We start from the raw sequence: 14062 nt of genomic DNA on the forward strand, positions 1-14062 counted from the left end.
TGCAACAAAAGAGCGGCAAATACGAGGCGAAAAAGCTTGTTTTTACCAGATGAACTTACCCATCAAGCAATAGTACTCACCTGTGGGAGGTCCTTTCCCATTAGGGGGGGTATGAAACCTGACCAGGGGCGGACTGGCCACATATGTCCATTCTGGAAGAGCACAGAAGGGCCACTGGCTCTAGGGCCACCGGTCCCGCCTTAACCGAGCTTTACCCAAATCTAAAAGCATCAAAATAGCGACAAAAAAGAGGATGAAAACAAAACAAAAATGTGCCGGAAAAGCAACAAAAAAAGTGACAAAAAATTTGATGAAAAGTCGACAAAAACACGACAACAAAGCAACGAAAAGGCCACAAAAACGTGACAATACCAAAACAAAAAAATGTGACAAAAAATGTGACAATAACGCGACAAAAAGTAATGAAGAAACAACAAAACTATGACAAATAATGCGGCGACTTGACAAACTTTGTAGGTCTCAGCTTTCAAATGAGGTGTTACATTGTTGCTCTCCAGCCGAGAAGCTTTTAGATTTGGGTAAAGCCGAACTGGAGAAAATGCGCTCCGTTAAGGCGGGTGGTAAGTGCACATTTACGCTAATTTGGGCCAGGCTGGTCAGAGTCCAGGGCTGTTTTTCAGTCCCAGTCCGCCCCTGAAACTGACTTCTTCTAGTCACTAGAGGGGGTGCCATTTTGTGCGTCATTGGAGTTCCTTTTGTGTGAGAAATAAATGTCTGGTAAGAACAATTACTTGTCAAGTCTGCCGGCCCATTTTGACTACTCTGTGGCCAGCTTCCTCACAGTCGGGGAAACCTACCCACTAACCTAACACTAACCTCTGTGCCACCGTGCCGCCCAACCACTGTTGCCAGATCCTATAGTTTGGAAATAAACTTCCCCTACCCTAGCTCCATATCCTCGATAAAGTCCCAGTCGTGCCCCTGCAGCCTCCAGTAAAGCTCTGTGTCTGAACTCTGTAGGTTCTTAGCAAAGCTTTGCAGCTTTGAGCAAACCGAGTTCAGCTGTAGTGACTTTTTTAAAGCATGAAGAGCCTCCTGTAAATGTTCACTTTAAGTTTACTCCATCAGCACGTCCTCAAGCTTAAGCTTTATGGAGGAAAAAGTTTGAAAAAATAAAGATGCTCAATGCTCCTTTCACAGCCAAGAGACTAATTGATTACTAAAATAATTGTTGTCAGCCCTGATTCACTGTATAGAAACAAAGTGCTTTACATTGTTTTAAATCATTCTGCACAATAGGTTACATGTTGTTTTAACAAAATGCGATAAGGTCCACAGCTGCCCTCACTGCAAAAAGTCATCTAGGTAAGTACAGTTTTCTTCTGATTTGAGTTACTCATTTCAGGAAAATCTGTCCATGAGGCAAGTTTTTCATCGACAACAATGAACAGTCTTATTTCAAGTAATGAAATTGATTCTTTATCTAATTTTGAGTGCATTGAGATCAAACTAAAGTGTAAAAAACTTGGAACCATTTCTTGAAATTAGTGACTAAAATCAACTTATTTCAAGAACATTGTACTTGTTTCTACATGACTTTTTGCAGTGCCGGGACTGCCTCCAAACCAATCACTCACTCGCACTCATGCACAATCGACTGATGTAGTTTAGGCTCTGAAATGGATGGCGTTCCTGTATTCATTTAACAGTTCCTTCTTTCAAAAAGTAGCTCTTCTGGGCAGCCATTTCGTCGTCCGTCTGCCTGATTTGCTATACCATATGTCCCACTTTTCACCCTAAAGTAAAGTGCATGAAGTAAGTGCTACTTCATTCTCCTCCCAGTCGAACATGAACATAAGTTTGTATCCACTGAATTTAGACTAGACTTTTTTTAGACTTTAGACTAGAAAATGTATGTTCATATTGTAACGCACATAGGGATATTTTGCTCATAGGTTTGTGAATAAAGACAGACGATCATTGGCTTTTTTGCAGGTGTTCTTCAAGGATCCAGGTACAACATTACAGGGCTTTAAAGGACCAAGCCACCGTTTTTCCATACTGAGCTCTTACCTGAGCTCTTACCTGAGCTTAGATGAGTTGATACGTACCTGTCAGGTCTTTGTGCGTGCCCTCAGTCATGCAAAATGACCAAAGATGTTGTTAGAATTTGGCCTCTCCCAATGTGTTCCTATAGCTCCGAAGGGGGTGAAGTTAGAAGCAACCAACCGTCTAAGCTTAGGTAAGAACATACAGGGCCAGATCTTGTGGCGACGCACGGGGCGGCGCAGGCTCTTGGCGAATTATTTTCCGAGTGGCGGCGCTATATGTGCCATTCGCCTCCGCCACCTGTGAGGGGGCGTCACAAGAGGAGGTGACTGCACTGATGGAAACACGGCTGACATTCACTTCTTCGTTTACATTGCGCTGGTTTGCGTTCTTTCTTAAGCCTTAGGCTCTCACAGGTCAAACTAAAAACTTTATTTACCCCATCGTGAGCTAAACCATGTTCACGTCTCGAGAGAAAAAGAGCTACAGCGTCCGCTGTGGCGCGTATCGGCCCACGCTTGGCGTGAACGTGAAGCAAAACAAAAGCACATGTTCCCCCCACACAACCACTCTCCTGGACGCGGAGTCGATCTGGTTGGAGGAAAATGTGTGTCTCCACCCACTTAAATGCACTAAGACTGGAGTGGCAAGATCACAAAGTGCGCCCCGACTGAGCGCAAAATGTCACGCTATCGTCTCCGTTTTGATGCACAAGATCGGGCCCACAGTATCTATGGAAAAACGGTGGCCTGTTCCTTTAAAGGGACTAGATGCAAGTTGGCCATTTTGTACTCACTACTGCCACCTCAGGTCATACGTGTATCTGCACCTTCTATATTAAGCTCGTGCATGACGGCAATTCGGACTCGAAGTAACAACTTTTTGAGTGACAGTGCAGGATTTTAGAGGCAGTTGTGGTGAACAGGTCTGGGCTCATTCTACACATTAGGACATTGTTGGAAAATTTATGGGAGGAAAATACATAATTTTAACATTTTTAAACTCTTACACCCTTTAACTTTACTTGCTCGGATAAATCATCATTCATTCTTACATGTTTTTCCCTTCTTTGGCTTCCAAGTGTTTTGAATTGCTCACTACGCTCAAAAATGTTGTAATAATTAACCTCTTAATCCCCACTTTAACCGAGCACATTGTGTCCAGTTGGACCCAAGTCTAAAATCTTTAAAAAAAAAACATAGAAATAGCAACGAAAATGAGAATTAAAACAGACGAATTTCCCCCAAAAAATGGGGCAGAAATGAGACAAAAAGCAACAATAAGAGCAATGAAAAACCCACTTAAACCAACAGAAACATGACAAAAAAATTGACAAAAATATGACAAAAAGGTGACAAGATAAGAGGTTAATACACAAAATGGCAATAAGATCTGTTACAATGATTGCCAAACCTAAAAGTGCCATAAAATCCCTCAGATTTGCAGAACAGTGTTAGACAGTTGCAAACATTACTCTATGTTAAGCCCTGGAGATGAAGCAGGTGTTTTGGAGTATTTGGGGATGAGAGGGAGCGATGTGGGCTGAACACGTTGGCCATCACAGAAAGCGGCTGAATTTGTGCGTGTGTGGAGAAAGGTGTTCCGCTCGGAGCTGTCAGAAAGCTGCGGGACTTTGAAGAGGCTTACATAACCCAGACTGGGGCGAGTGGAGCACAAATCTGTCTACTGTCAAATTATATTTACAGCCAAAAAAAAAATCAAACTGGCCGGAAATCCAGGCTGAGCTGCTAATACTGTCTCCCCTGATCCAACCTATGAACCCCCGCCTTAACCGGGCGCATGTTCTCCAGTTCAGCTTTACCCAAATCCATGAGGTCACAGCCTATAGGCCAGGGTTACGCCTCATTTGAAAGCTAAGACCTACAAAACTCATCTCAATGGATCGTTTTCCTCACACTGTCGTCACTTTTTGACATTTTTTTCCCATCGCTTTTTTTGTTTGGTTTTCATCATTTTTTCATCGTTTTTTTGTCACATTTTTGCCACATATTTGTCACTTTTTTTTCACTTTTACATTGTTTTTTCTCATATTTTTGTTACTTTTTTGTCATGTTTTTGTCACTTTTTCATTGTTTTTTGTCACAATTTTGTCACTTTTTCGTCACATATTCGTCACTTTTTTGTCACTTTTTTGTCACTTTATGTTTTTGTCACTTTTTCAATGCTTTTTTGTCACATTTTGTAACTTTTTCATTGTTTATTGTCACATTTTTGTCACATTTTTGTCACATTTTTGTCACTTTTTTGTCACGTTTTTGTCACTTTTTCATTGTTTTTCGTCACATTTTGTCACTTTTTCGTCACGTTGTTTTTGTCTCTTTTTCATTGTTTTTTGTCACATTTTGTAACTTTTTTTTCATGTTTTTGTCACTTTTTTGTCACATTTTGTCACTTTTTTCCTCACGTTTTTGTCACTTTTTCGTCACTTTTTCAATGCTTTTTTGTCACTTTTTTGTCATGTTTTTGTCTCTTTTTCATTGTTTTTCGTCACATTTTGTCACTTTTTTCTTACGTTTTTGTCACTTTTTCTTCGCTTTATCGTCACGTTTTTGTTGCTCTTGTTGCATTTCCATCCCTGTTTTCGTCTCATTTTGTTGCTGTTTTGACACTTTTCAGAAGGGTTTACACAGACAGTACTTTCTTTTGTTTCAAGCATCAATATCTAGTTCCAAATAGGCTTTAAGTTCAATGACCTTTTTATCTGGCTCATGCTATTTGTATTAATAGCCTAATAATAATAATCAGATCTAAGTTCCTGTTTTGATTGAGAAAGAGAATAACAGATCATGGATTACAATCATTTGTGACCTGTTGCTTTCCATTTTTGTGCCTTTTGGTTAAAATAGTCATTTCTCAAGTCTGTCCCACCACAACACACGACTTGTCACACATTCTCCTCGTGGGACCCTATGCTTTGATCCATAAGGAGCATTTTAGGGATCCTTGAACCTCTTATCCCACGCATTTTCTCACATTTGGCTTCACCCAAGTCTAAAAACTTATTGAAAAAAAAAAACGTCCAAAAAGCAACAAAAGAGTGACAAAAAAACAAACAATGAAAGCATGACAACAATGTAGCGAAGACACAACAAAAAAGTGGCCAAAAATGCAACCAAAGAGTTTCCAAAAGTGACGCCAACACGGCAACAACACAAGTAAAAAATATCCGTTTATATATCAGTGTTGTAGGTCTTAGCACTGGCCTGTTGGCTCTGGACGCTTTTAGATTTGGGTAAAGCCAAACTGGAGAAAATCTGCTCGGCTAAGGCGGGGGTTAAGAGGTTAAAGAATCTTGGTGTACAAATACTGTGTAGATTCTTCCTCTTTTGAACAGAAGTGAAGAAAGAAGTGATTTTTACATCTATATATGAATCTATATATGAATCTATATATGAATCTATATATAAATCTATATATGATATATGCATGAACAAGTAGTTATGATGCTTGACACAATGTATAGGGAAAAGTTCTGCACCAGAGACAGATTTGATCGGTATGTAATTAAACTACATCAAATATGTCATTTCCATTTGAACAGCGTGGGTAAACGGCGACCTCTCGTGGCTCATTCGCGCAATCACACAAACTCATGCTTTTCCCCCACGCGCCTGATGCGGCTCAACTTCAGAAGCGCCACGTTTTTCTCCAGTCACTCGATCTTCAACAGCTGCTTCTAAAAAGTGGTAGCTCCTTTCTCCTTTTCCTTCCCTGACGTCATGAGAGCGGCCTTAATAAGGAACCGTTTGCAGTTAGGAGCAGGTAAGGGGCTACTCGGAGTATAAATGAATGAATACTGCAGCGGATCTAATGCAAATGAGCCATATGCCTGAAGTTTAGTTCTTGTAAAATGTTACCAAACATGTGGCCATGACAGGAGACAATCAGAGGAGGAGACAGATTGAGAAAACTTTATCAAAGAGAAGAAATTAGATTTGTAAGTGTTTCTGTACAGTGTTAATTTTGACAACATATTTTGATTTAGTTTTAGTCTTAGTCTTTTGACGAAAATGTAATTCGATTTTAGTCTAGTTTTAGTCGACTAAATTTAAGACGAATTTAGTCGACTTTGCATTGATAATATTCATTATAATCATATTTAATCTTGTTCCTCTGCTTCATGGAGCTGCTCCACATGAACAAAGCTCAGAGATGCTCCTTTGATCTGAGGCTCTTTCAGACGGTCAATAGAAGTTTGGATGATTTTAGTCTCTCCCTTTCATTTTTATTTAGTCTTATTTTAGTCGACTAAAATATCTGGACATTTTAGTCATAGTTTTAGTCTCATGAAAAACTTTTAATTTAGTTTTAGTCCAATTTTAGTCAGCAAAAATATCACTTTGACTAAAATTAAGACTAAATATTTTAGTCGACGAAATTAACACTGTTTCTGTAAAAAAAAAAAGTGTCTAATGCATCTTGCACAAATAGTTATTCATATTTCTAACAAATATATTTTTCTGTGGTCATATAAAGAATGTACAGTAATGAATAGGGCTCTACGGTGCATCACAAATCAAGCGGAGGTGAATACAACGCTCGCTGGCATTGGGTGGTTGTAGTTGGATTTGAGAGCATTTATTAAGGTGAATAATTGGTTGGTAATAATAATCGGTCAGGGAGCATTGCTTAAATGTCATAAAAGTCCACATGTGCTCCAGATGTGTAGCTGTCTTCCATGAGCAGCTTCATGAGTTTGTTGCAGGACTCTTCACATGAGAGCAGCTGGCCCTGAGTGAACATCTCACTGAAGGACTTCCTGAGCGTCGCATCTGCGCTCTTTGACCTGGCCTCCAACTGCATGTCCGTGTCCAGCGGTCCTGGAAAAACAAACAGGTCAATGATTCTAGTCCTTTTCAATCCGTGTACCTTTCGATCATTAGTTATTCCGTTTCAAAATAAAATCAGAAAAACAACATTTCCATTTGTTTTTTTGTTTTTTTCCCTTTCTAAACTTGAATTAGAAAAAGAAATCTTGTATACGTCAATGTCAGTGTGTTTGTTTTGGTTCTAGTTGTTTTTAATTCCCTCCAAAATTATGACGTTACTATTATTTCGTTTTATTATTGTTTGCGACACCGGAAGTGAGGAGAGACCTCAGCTCAGAGCCGCTCCTACACTTGTTTGGAAAGTTTTATGCAGATACTTTTTAAAAATTGGGCAAGACATGCAGAGATCAGAGATGCTTTATATTACCACGGAGGGAATGGTTGCTCAGAAATATCCGTGAGGAGATTCTGCTTGGAAAACAACCTTAAAAAGCTGGGCAGACACTGTGCGTCTCTGTCGTGCAGTGGACAGGGGATTACGAGCCACGAAGAGCTGCTCACGACGAACGTACGAGTGAAAATCGCACGGTCACAAGGTTTTCAAACATGTTTGATATTTTTTGCGAGTCGTGCGGTCCTGGCCCTGTGGCAGCGACACTGAAGCCGGCGGAAAGCAGCGCGAACACAGGGAAATGCAGCTGCAGGCGCCGGGAGGAGAGGACACGCATTATCAGTCCCGTCGCCAGACGTCAGTCTTAAGGGGGGCATATTTACTATTAAATACATATTTTTCATATGGTGTTCACGTAGCCCTGGCGCACACTGATTACATTAAACATAATCAACAGCAAATATGACCAGACCAACTACAGCCTGTAACATATGAGTCCTCGTGGAGGAAACGTCAGTATGTTGCAGGTGCGTTTCTCCGAGTTGAACCTCCTCATCAACACATCCTTCAACTCAAACTTGAATTCATGAGAGTGAGGCCCTTTTCAAAAGCAGCTGAATGAGCTGGGCTTGCGTCTGTGCTGAATACTGCGCCGATACAACGAAAACACGTTTCTGAGTGTGGAAAAACGACCGGACTCTGGGGCTGTAGAACGAGCGCCTGCACCCCCACACTCCCCCCCACACTCCCCCCACACACACCCCCACACCTCCACCCCACCGTTTTTGGACCATGAATATGGCTCGGTCAGTGCTTTGGCCGCGTCCACTTTTCAGTCTCTCTCAGCCTTCACTGAAAGCTCCAGTGTCTGAGTGTAAAACGCACACTTGGAACGCGGGCTCTTTTCGGTGGACTTCAGCGCTTTGTAGTAAAACACACACGAGCACCTGTCACTGCCTTTGCCTCTCACGAGCCGGGACGGGGAAATGAGCATAAAGAGGCGACATCGTGGACTCTCAGAGCGGAGGATGATCGTTTATACTCATATCATATCAGCTATATTTTATTTTGTGCCCAGACAATACGGGAGCCGTGCGCAATTACGCACGAGCTCAGCTTAGAGGGAACCGTGCCAGAGAAAGAGAGAGAGAGGGGTGAAATGCCTCGGTGTCAGGAGAGGAAATAGTTACTTGTTGTGGAGTTTGGGCTGGTCTAATCAGGCAGAAAGCGCAAAAGTAACAGTGATACGTAGCCTATCTTTGCCCAATTTGTAGTGGCTTCTCGTGGTAATACGGCGTATACCTGCGTATCACGTAGACTACAACACATCTGTGTCTGGGGGGCACAAGCATTTTGGGGGACAGGCACGGCCCCCTATGGCCCGCCCATAGCGACGGGTATGCGCGTCATTATATATATTTTTTTATTCCTCTTCGTCACTTTAGTTGTGCATGATTACTTTGCAAAACAAAAGTCACTGGTGAAGTGGGGGGGACGGAGAGAGGAGAGGCAGAGGGACAGTTTGGGAATGCACGACGGGAGAGGGTTTTAGAGCGCGGCTCTGGGGAAACAGAGAGAGCTCCCGAACGCTCCCGGCACCAGCTCTCCCGGGCCATGGGTTAGACAAAGGCGTGTGGAGTCCGTGAGTGAGGCGGGTGCAGGAGCCCCGACACTCACATCTTCCACCTGTTCGCTCAGCTCCGCTCTCGGCCGCCTCCGAAGCGACATCACCGCGCACTGCCTCCTCCTCCGCCCCGGTCACCTCGGCTGCTGCAGCTCCACGAGGAGCTCAAAGTGAGCAGCAACGAGTTTGAGAAATAAAAGTCCTAATGACATAATAAACAACAGTTACAGAGGAGATCGCGTTGAAGCTCGACCTCTTATGCTTAAGTTTGTTTTTGTTTCCCTCTTGCGCGAGGCAGAGAGAGGCAGAGAGAAAGTTACTCATCATTTCCAGTAGCAAATCAAACCGAAGCAGAAGTGAACAAAATAACGGAAGTTGTTTTAGCAGTGTTTGTTTCCACTGCAGAGCAAAGAAATGGGTCAATATTTTATTTAGAATTTTTTGCCTTTCCAATTTAATTTAGAAAATGGAAATACAATAAAACAACCACATAATTAGTTTTTCTGATTTTATTTTGAAACGGAATAACTAATGATCGAAAGGTACACGGATTCTTTTCCTATAGTCACATTGTAATTTCTGTCACGCTGCTCGTTTTTCACCATATCTCACCTGGAGCATAGTTGAGCACTCGTAAGTCCGGCTCTTCTTCTGCCAACACCCTGAATATCATGTCCCGGGCAGCTTTCCCAGAGCAATACAGAACCCAAGAAGGGAAGGGTTTGAGGGCGCACAGAGAGGAAACGTTGATGACCGTGCGTTTCAGCCCGGGCCGCTGAGGGAAGGCCTGGAGGATCTGGACGGTGAGGCACAAGAAGGAGCTGACGTTGAAAGACAGGTAGGAGTTCACCTCCGCCATTTCAGTGAAGGACTTTGCGAATCGAGAAATGTCACCCAGAGAACCTGCACACATAGAGACATGTCAGTATAAGCATATCAATCACAAGTAACACTCGCTGCTTTTATAAAACACGAGGTTGCATTCGGATCACATGACGTTTCTATGGTATTTTCAGCAACATGGACAGATTCCACATGTTTCATACATTAATGTCTCCATGCTTCATTTGCAAAGGTATGTAAAGCCTTAGGGGGGAGTGGGGGGAGTTTATAGATTTGATCTCATAGAAAATGGAGAATTACAGTCAGTTGTTTTAGTCATATTTTATTGTAACTATAAGTTTTCTTGTAAACTAAAGAGAGTTAGATCATGTGTCATGAACTGATACTGGGATAAGATGTAAACGCTTTGTACCTTTGCATGTACGAGTAGAATATGTGCCAAGGACATATATGTGGAACCAAACATCAAGACATTATGTATTACATGTTCATTGTACTCGTCATATATAGCATATAAATACATAGACTTTGTCAGAAGGAGAGGACGTGGGAGTTGATGAATGAACGACGCCTCCACTGACCTCAGACTGCCTCTCAATTGCCTGTTTGAACTTTCTGGTTGTTGTCGTCAATAATAGACTAGAATAGAATAGAATGCTTTATTTGTCACTACACACAAGCACAATGAAACTTGTTTGGCTCTCATGATCTCAATAATGAACTATGAATAATAAAAAAATAAATAAATAAACACTTGCAGACAAAAAACACAAAACAGCAATAACAGTAGCAACAACTGCAATGCGGTGCTAAAGTGCTAAATCTGGCTCCAGACCGATTACTGCTGCCTCTCTGGATTGGATTTTTCAACTTTGACAATCTTTACATGATTTGTAGTCTCGCCAACCAGACTCCGCTTCTTTACAGAAGAGGGTCTGGCAACACTTCATTGCGCGCTTTCAAAGGAAGTGACGCAGCGATATGGAGCCTACCGACCAATCAGAGCAGCTCCTGAAAGTCACGTTGTTGCGCCTTTGTTTTGTAGTTTTTCAACACAAGCAACCACTTCACGTAATGCTCTGGTATGCTTGTATTCTTAGGTTTTTCTGACATAAACGACAGAAGTCATTTACTGAACTCCGTGTGGCAGGAGCGCCATTGTTAATGTCCGAATGACGACATTCGGACATTTTTTTCCCTTATGTTGGTTTGACATTTCATTAGGTGTAAAATAGGGCTGAAAGATATATCGTTATTGTATTGATATCGAGATACGAACATTCAAGATATTAAAGAAGCATTTTGCAACTTTTTATGTGGGAAAAAAAGTTTATATTTGTGCGTATTTGACCTTGTAGTGACAGCGGCTGTGTGAGAGGTCAGCATGGTGCCTTTACTTTCCATCACAGTGGCCGCTATGACGCTACAGGATCATTTGTTTGGATGGTTTTCACTGCTGACGGAGCCTCTCACATGAAAACCTACAAGACCGTTGATCCTGGAGCGTTGTAGAGACCACCGTAATCACAAGTATAGGTGCCATGCTGACCATTCACAGCCACTATAAGGTCACTACAAGGTCAAATACGCACAAATATCAACTTTGTTTTGCCAGAAAAGTTGCATAAAGCACCTTTTAATATAGAAAAAGCAAGATATAAACGATGTAGATTTATCAATAAAACTGCACTGTTTTGTGTTATGATGTTTTGATATTGAGATATCTGGCATAAATATCGAGATATGAAATGTTGTCCATATCGTTCAGCCCTAGTTTAAAAGCAGATTAATTGCTAAGGCAGATTCCTTCTTAAATAAACACAACTATCTTGGTGTTTTCAAAGAAAAATTGGGCAAACTGAGCCTCTGCTCCATACAAAACAATCAACAACAAACTACAGAACTTTTTCATGTTTTTATATAGTTTTTGTTTATAGGTGGGTCTTGGTCTAGAGACAAGCAAATAAAAATGAAATATTACATTCAATTATTATTATTGTTGTTTTTTAGAGACGAAATGTGATGGTGCATGACAAGAAAAATATTTGTTTTAGCTCCTAATTTTTGAATAAAATTGTTAATGGTGGTTGCTATGCCCAATCCCGTCAGACCTTGGAAGCTAAGCAGGGCCCTTCCCTGGTCGGTACTTGGATGGGAGACCGTTTGGGAACACCAGGAAGCCTAGCGAATGTAATGCGTGAGTGAGTGGTTGGTGGTGGTCAGAGGGGCCGCTGGCGCAGACTGGTTGCCTCGCTTCCGTCAGTCTACCCCAGGGCAGCTGTGGCTACAATAGTAGCTTACCACCACCGGGTATGGAGTGAATGAATAGTGCAATGTAAAGCGTCTTTGAGTGTCCCGAAAAGCGCTATATAAAACCAATGCATCATTATTATTATTAATGGGCAGGGGCGGACTGGGACTGAAAAACAGCCCTGGACTCTGACCAGCCTGGCCCAAATTAGCGTAATTGTAACTTCCACAAATACATATTTTAACCTCTTACCACCCGCCTTAACATTAACAAGTGCATTTTCCCCAGTTCGGCTTTTTATTCTTTATTTTTTGACTGGCATCATCAGCAAAAAGAACAGGAAAGGTGGTCGTAGAAACAGAAGCAAAATCATTAATATAAATAATAAATAATAATGGTCCCAAAATTGAACCTTGTGGCACACCATACTCTATCTAATCTAAAAGCTTCTCAACTGGAGATCAACAATGTAGTGCCTCATTTGAAAGCTAAGACCTACAAAAGTGATGGAAACTTTTTGTCACGTCGCCACATTTTTATCATATTTTTGTTGTTTTTTTAATTATTTTTTCTATATTTTTTTGTTGTGTTTTTCTCATGTTTTCATCCTCTTTTTCTCTCTATTTTGATGCTTTTCTTTTTAGCTTTTAGATTTGGGTAAAGCTCGGTTGAGGCGGGACTGGTGGCCCTCGAGCCAGTGGCCCTTCTGTGCTCTTCCAGAATGGACATATGGCCAGTCCGCCCCTGTTAATGGGAAACACTAAGACTTTATGATGTTTAGTGTCAATTTCACTTTTAAATTTGGTGGTTCAATTTACCCCAAGACCTGGTGCGAGTTGCCCCGCTCCTGGGGTAAAGTGAACCACAAGACAACTTTGAACATCTTTAAAACCAAATACTCCACACGATTTCTTTGGATGTAAATAACTAGAAAACATTAAAGTTTATTTTATAGCTATTGTTTTTACACAACAACCACCAAAAGCCCACTCTCCCCTCCACCTGGACTCGTACCTGCGTTATTGACCAACAAAACGTGCTCTATGAGATCTGATGCCGCCTCTTGCGCCGCTTTGGTGACCTTCTCCAACCCCTCGGCCAGCCCCAGGTCAGTTGCCACGTACCGGACCTCGAGTCCTGCTCTGCCCGCGTCGGACTCCGCTAGTTCCGCCCTGAGAGTCCGCAGGTCACTCTCAGACCGCGCCACGAGCACAAAGGCAGAGCCGGGCTTCACAAGTCGAGATAATTCCTTGGCTACGGTTCGCCCAAAGCCCCGGGACGCGCCTGTGATAATGCACAGCGCTCGGCCGAGATCTGACGAGGGCTGCATGGTGCGTATCAGACTGGAGACGCACTGCAGGGCTCGAGAACGCACACAATTACTGCACCTTCCGCCCACTATGTATCTGTACTGCCCCTAAGCCACCCCCTGGACTGCCCCCATGGTTGGATTTGCATTTGTAAAAAGAAATTATTAACACAAAAGGCGCGAATCACTTTATGACGGCGTGAGGCCAGGGTCAAACCAGTCCGGTCTGACCAGTTTTGGGGCCGGCGCTGAATTGGACCAATGTGACGTCAACAGTGAACAGAGAGTGAACAGCCCCCACTATGCAGGTCATACGGATTTAATATTTAAAGCAGTACTAAGTAACTTGTTTACCTTAATAGATCCTTTTTGTAGTCTCTGGGGGGTAATACAAGTGTTTCTGTCATCTCCTCCTGGTGTCTCTGGCCAGAAAACCACAATTGCAACGTCCCTGTTACCAGGTAAGAGCCACCAATACACACCAATGGAATCAAGAACAGGCTAACGGGCAAAACTGTGGGCTTGCGCCACTTAAACAGTAATTACAGCCAAGTTTGAGTGAATTATTTTTAATCTCCAGTGTGTAATTGGATGTACAATATCCCTCTCTCCCTTTGTCTGTTCTGTCAGCGTAGTATTTACTCTCACGGACAATTAATGAGTAAAAAACAACACGCTATGACACCTGCAGTGGCGCTTATGGCCTCTAGGGGCATGAGTTAATTAGTACTGCCTTGGGCGATGCATTTCTTTGCTCTGTGCCAAAGCAGTCCACAGCAGCAGAGGTTTGAACTGAGTCAGACAAACCACTCATTGTTTAGGTTCTGTTTGTTGTATTGCTTTC

At 42.2% G+C, this 14062-nt stretch overlaps 1 protein-coding gene across 1 annotated transcript; it reads right to left on the bottom strand.

Moving 5' to 3' along the window:
• Positions 1-6660: 6660 nt before the first annotated feature.
• Positions 6661-13274, bottom strand: LOC306975811 (sepiapterin reductase-like; the record flags this gene model as incomplete). Its single annotated transcript, XM_079573575.1, has 3 exons — positions 12924-13274; positions 9428-9718; positions 6661-6851 (listed from the first exon to the last, which is right to left on the bottom strand). The coding sequence occupies exons 1-3, from the start codon at positions 13237-13239 to the stop codon at positions 6661-6663; spliced, it is 798 nt and encodes a 265-aa protein (XP_079429701.1). The 5' UTR covers positions 13240-13274.
• Positions 13275-14062: the final 788 nt, after the last annotated feature.

Source organism: Gobius niger (assembly GCF_951799975.1).
Source record: "Gobius niger genome assembly, chromosome: 16".
NCBI lineage: Eukaryota > Metazoa > Chordata > Actinopteri > Gobiiformes > Gobiidae > Gobius > Gobius niger.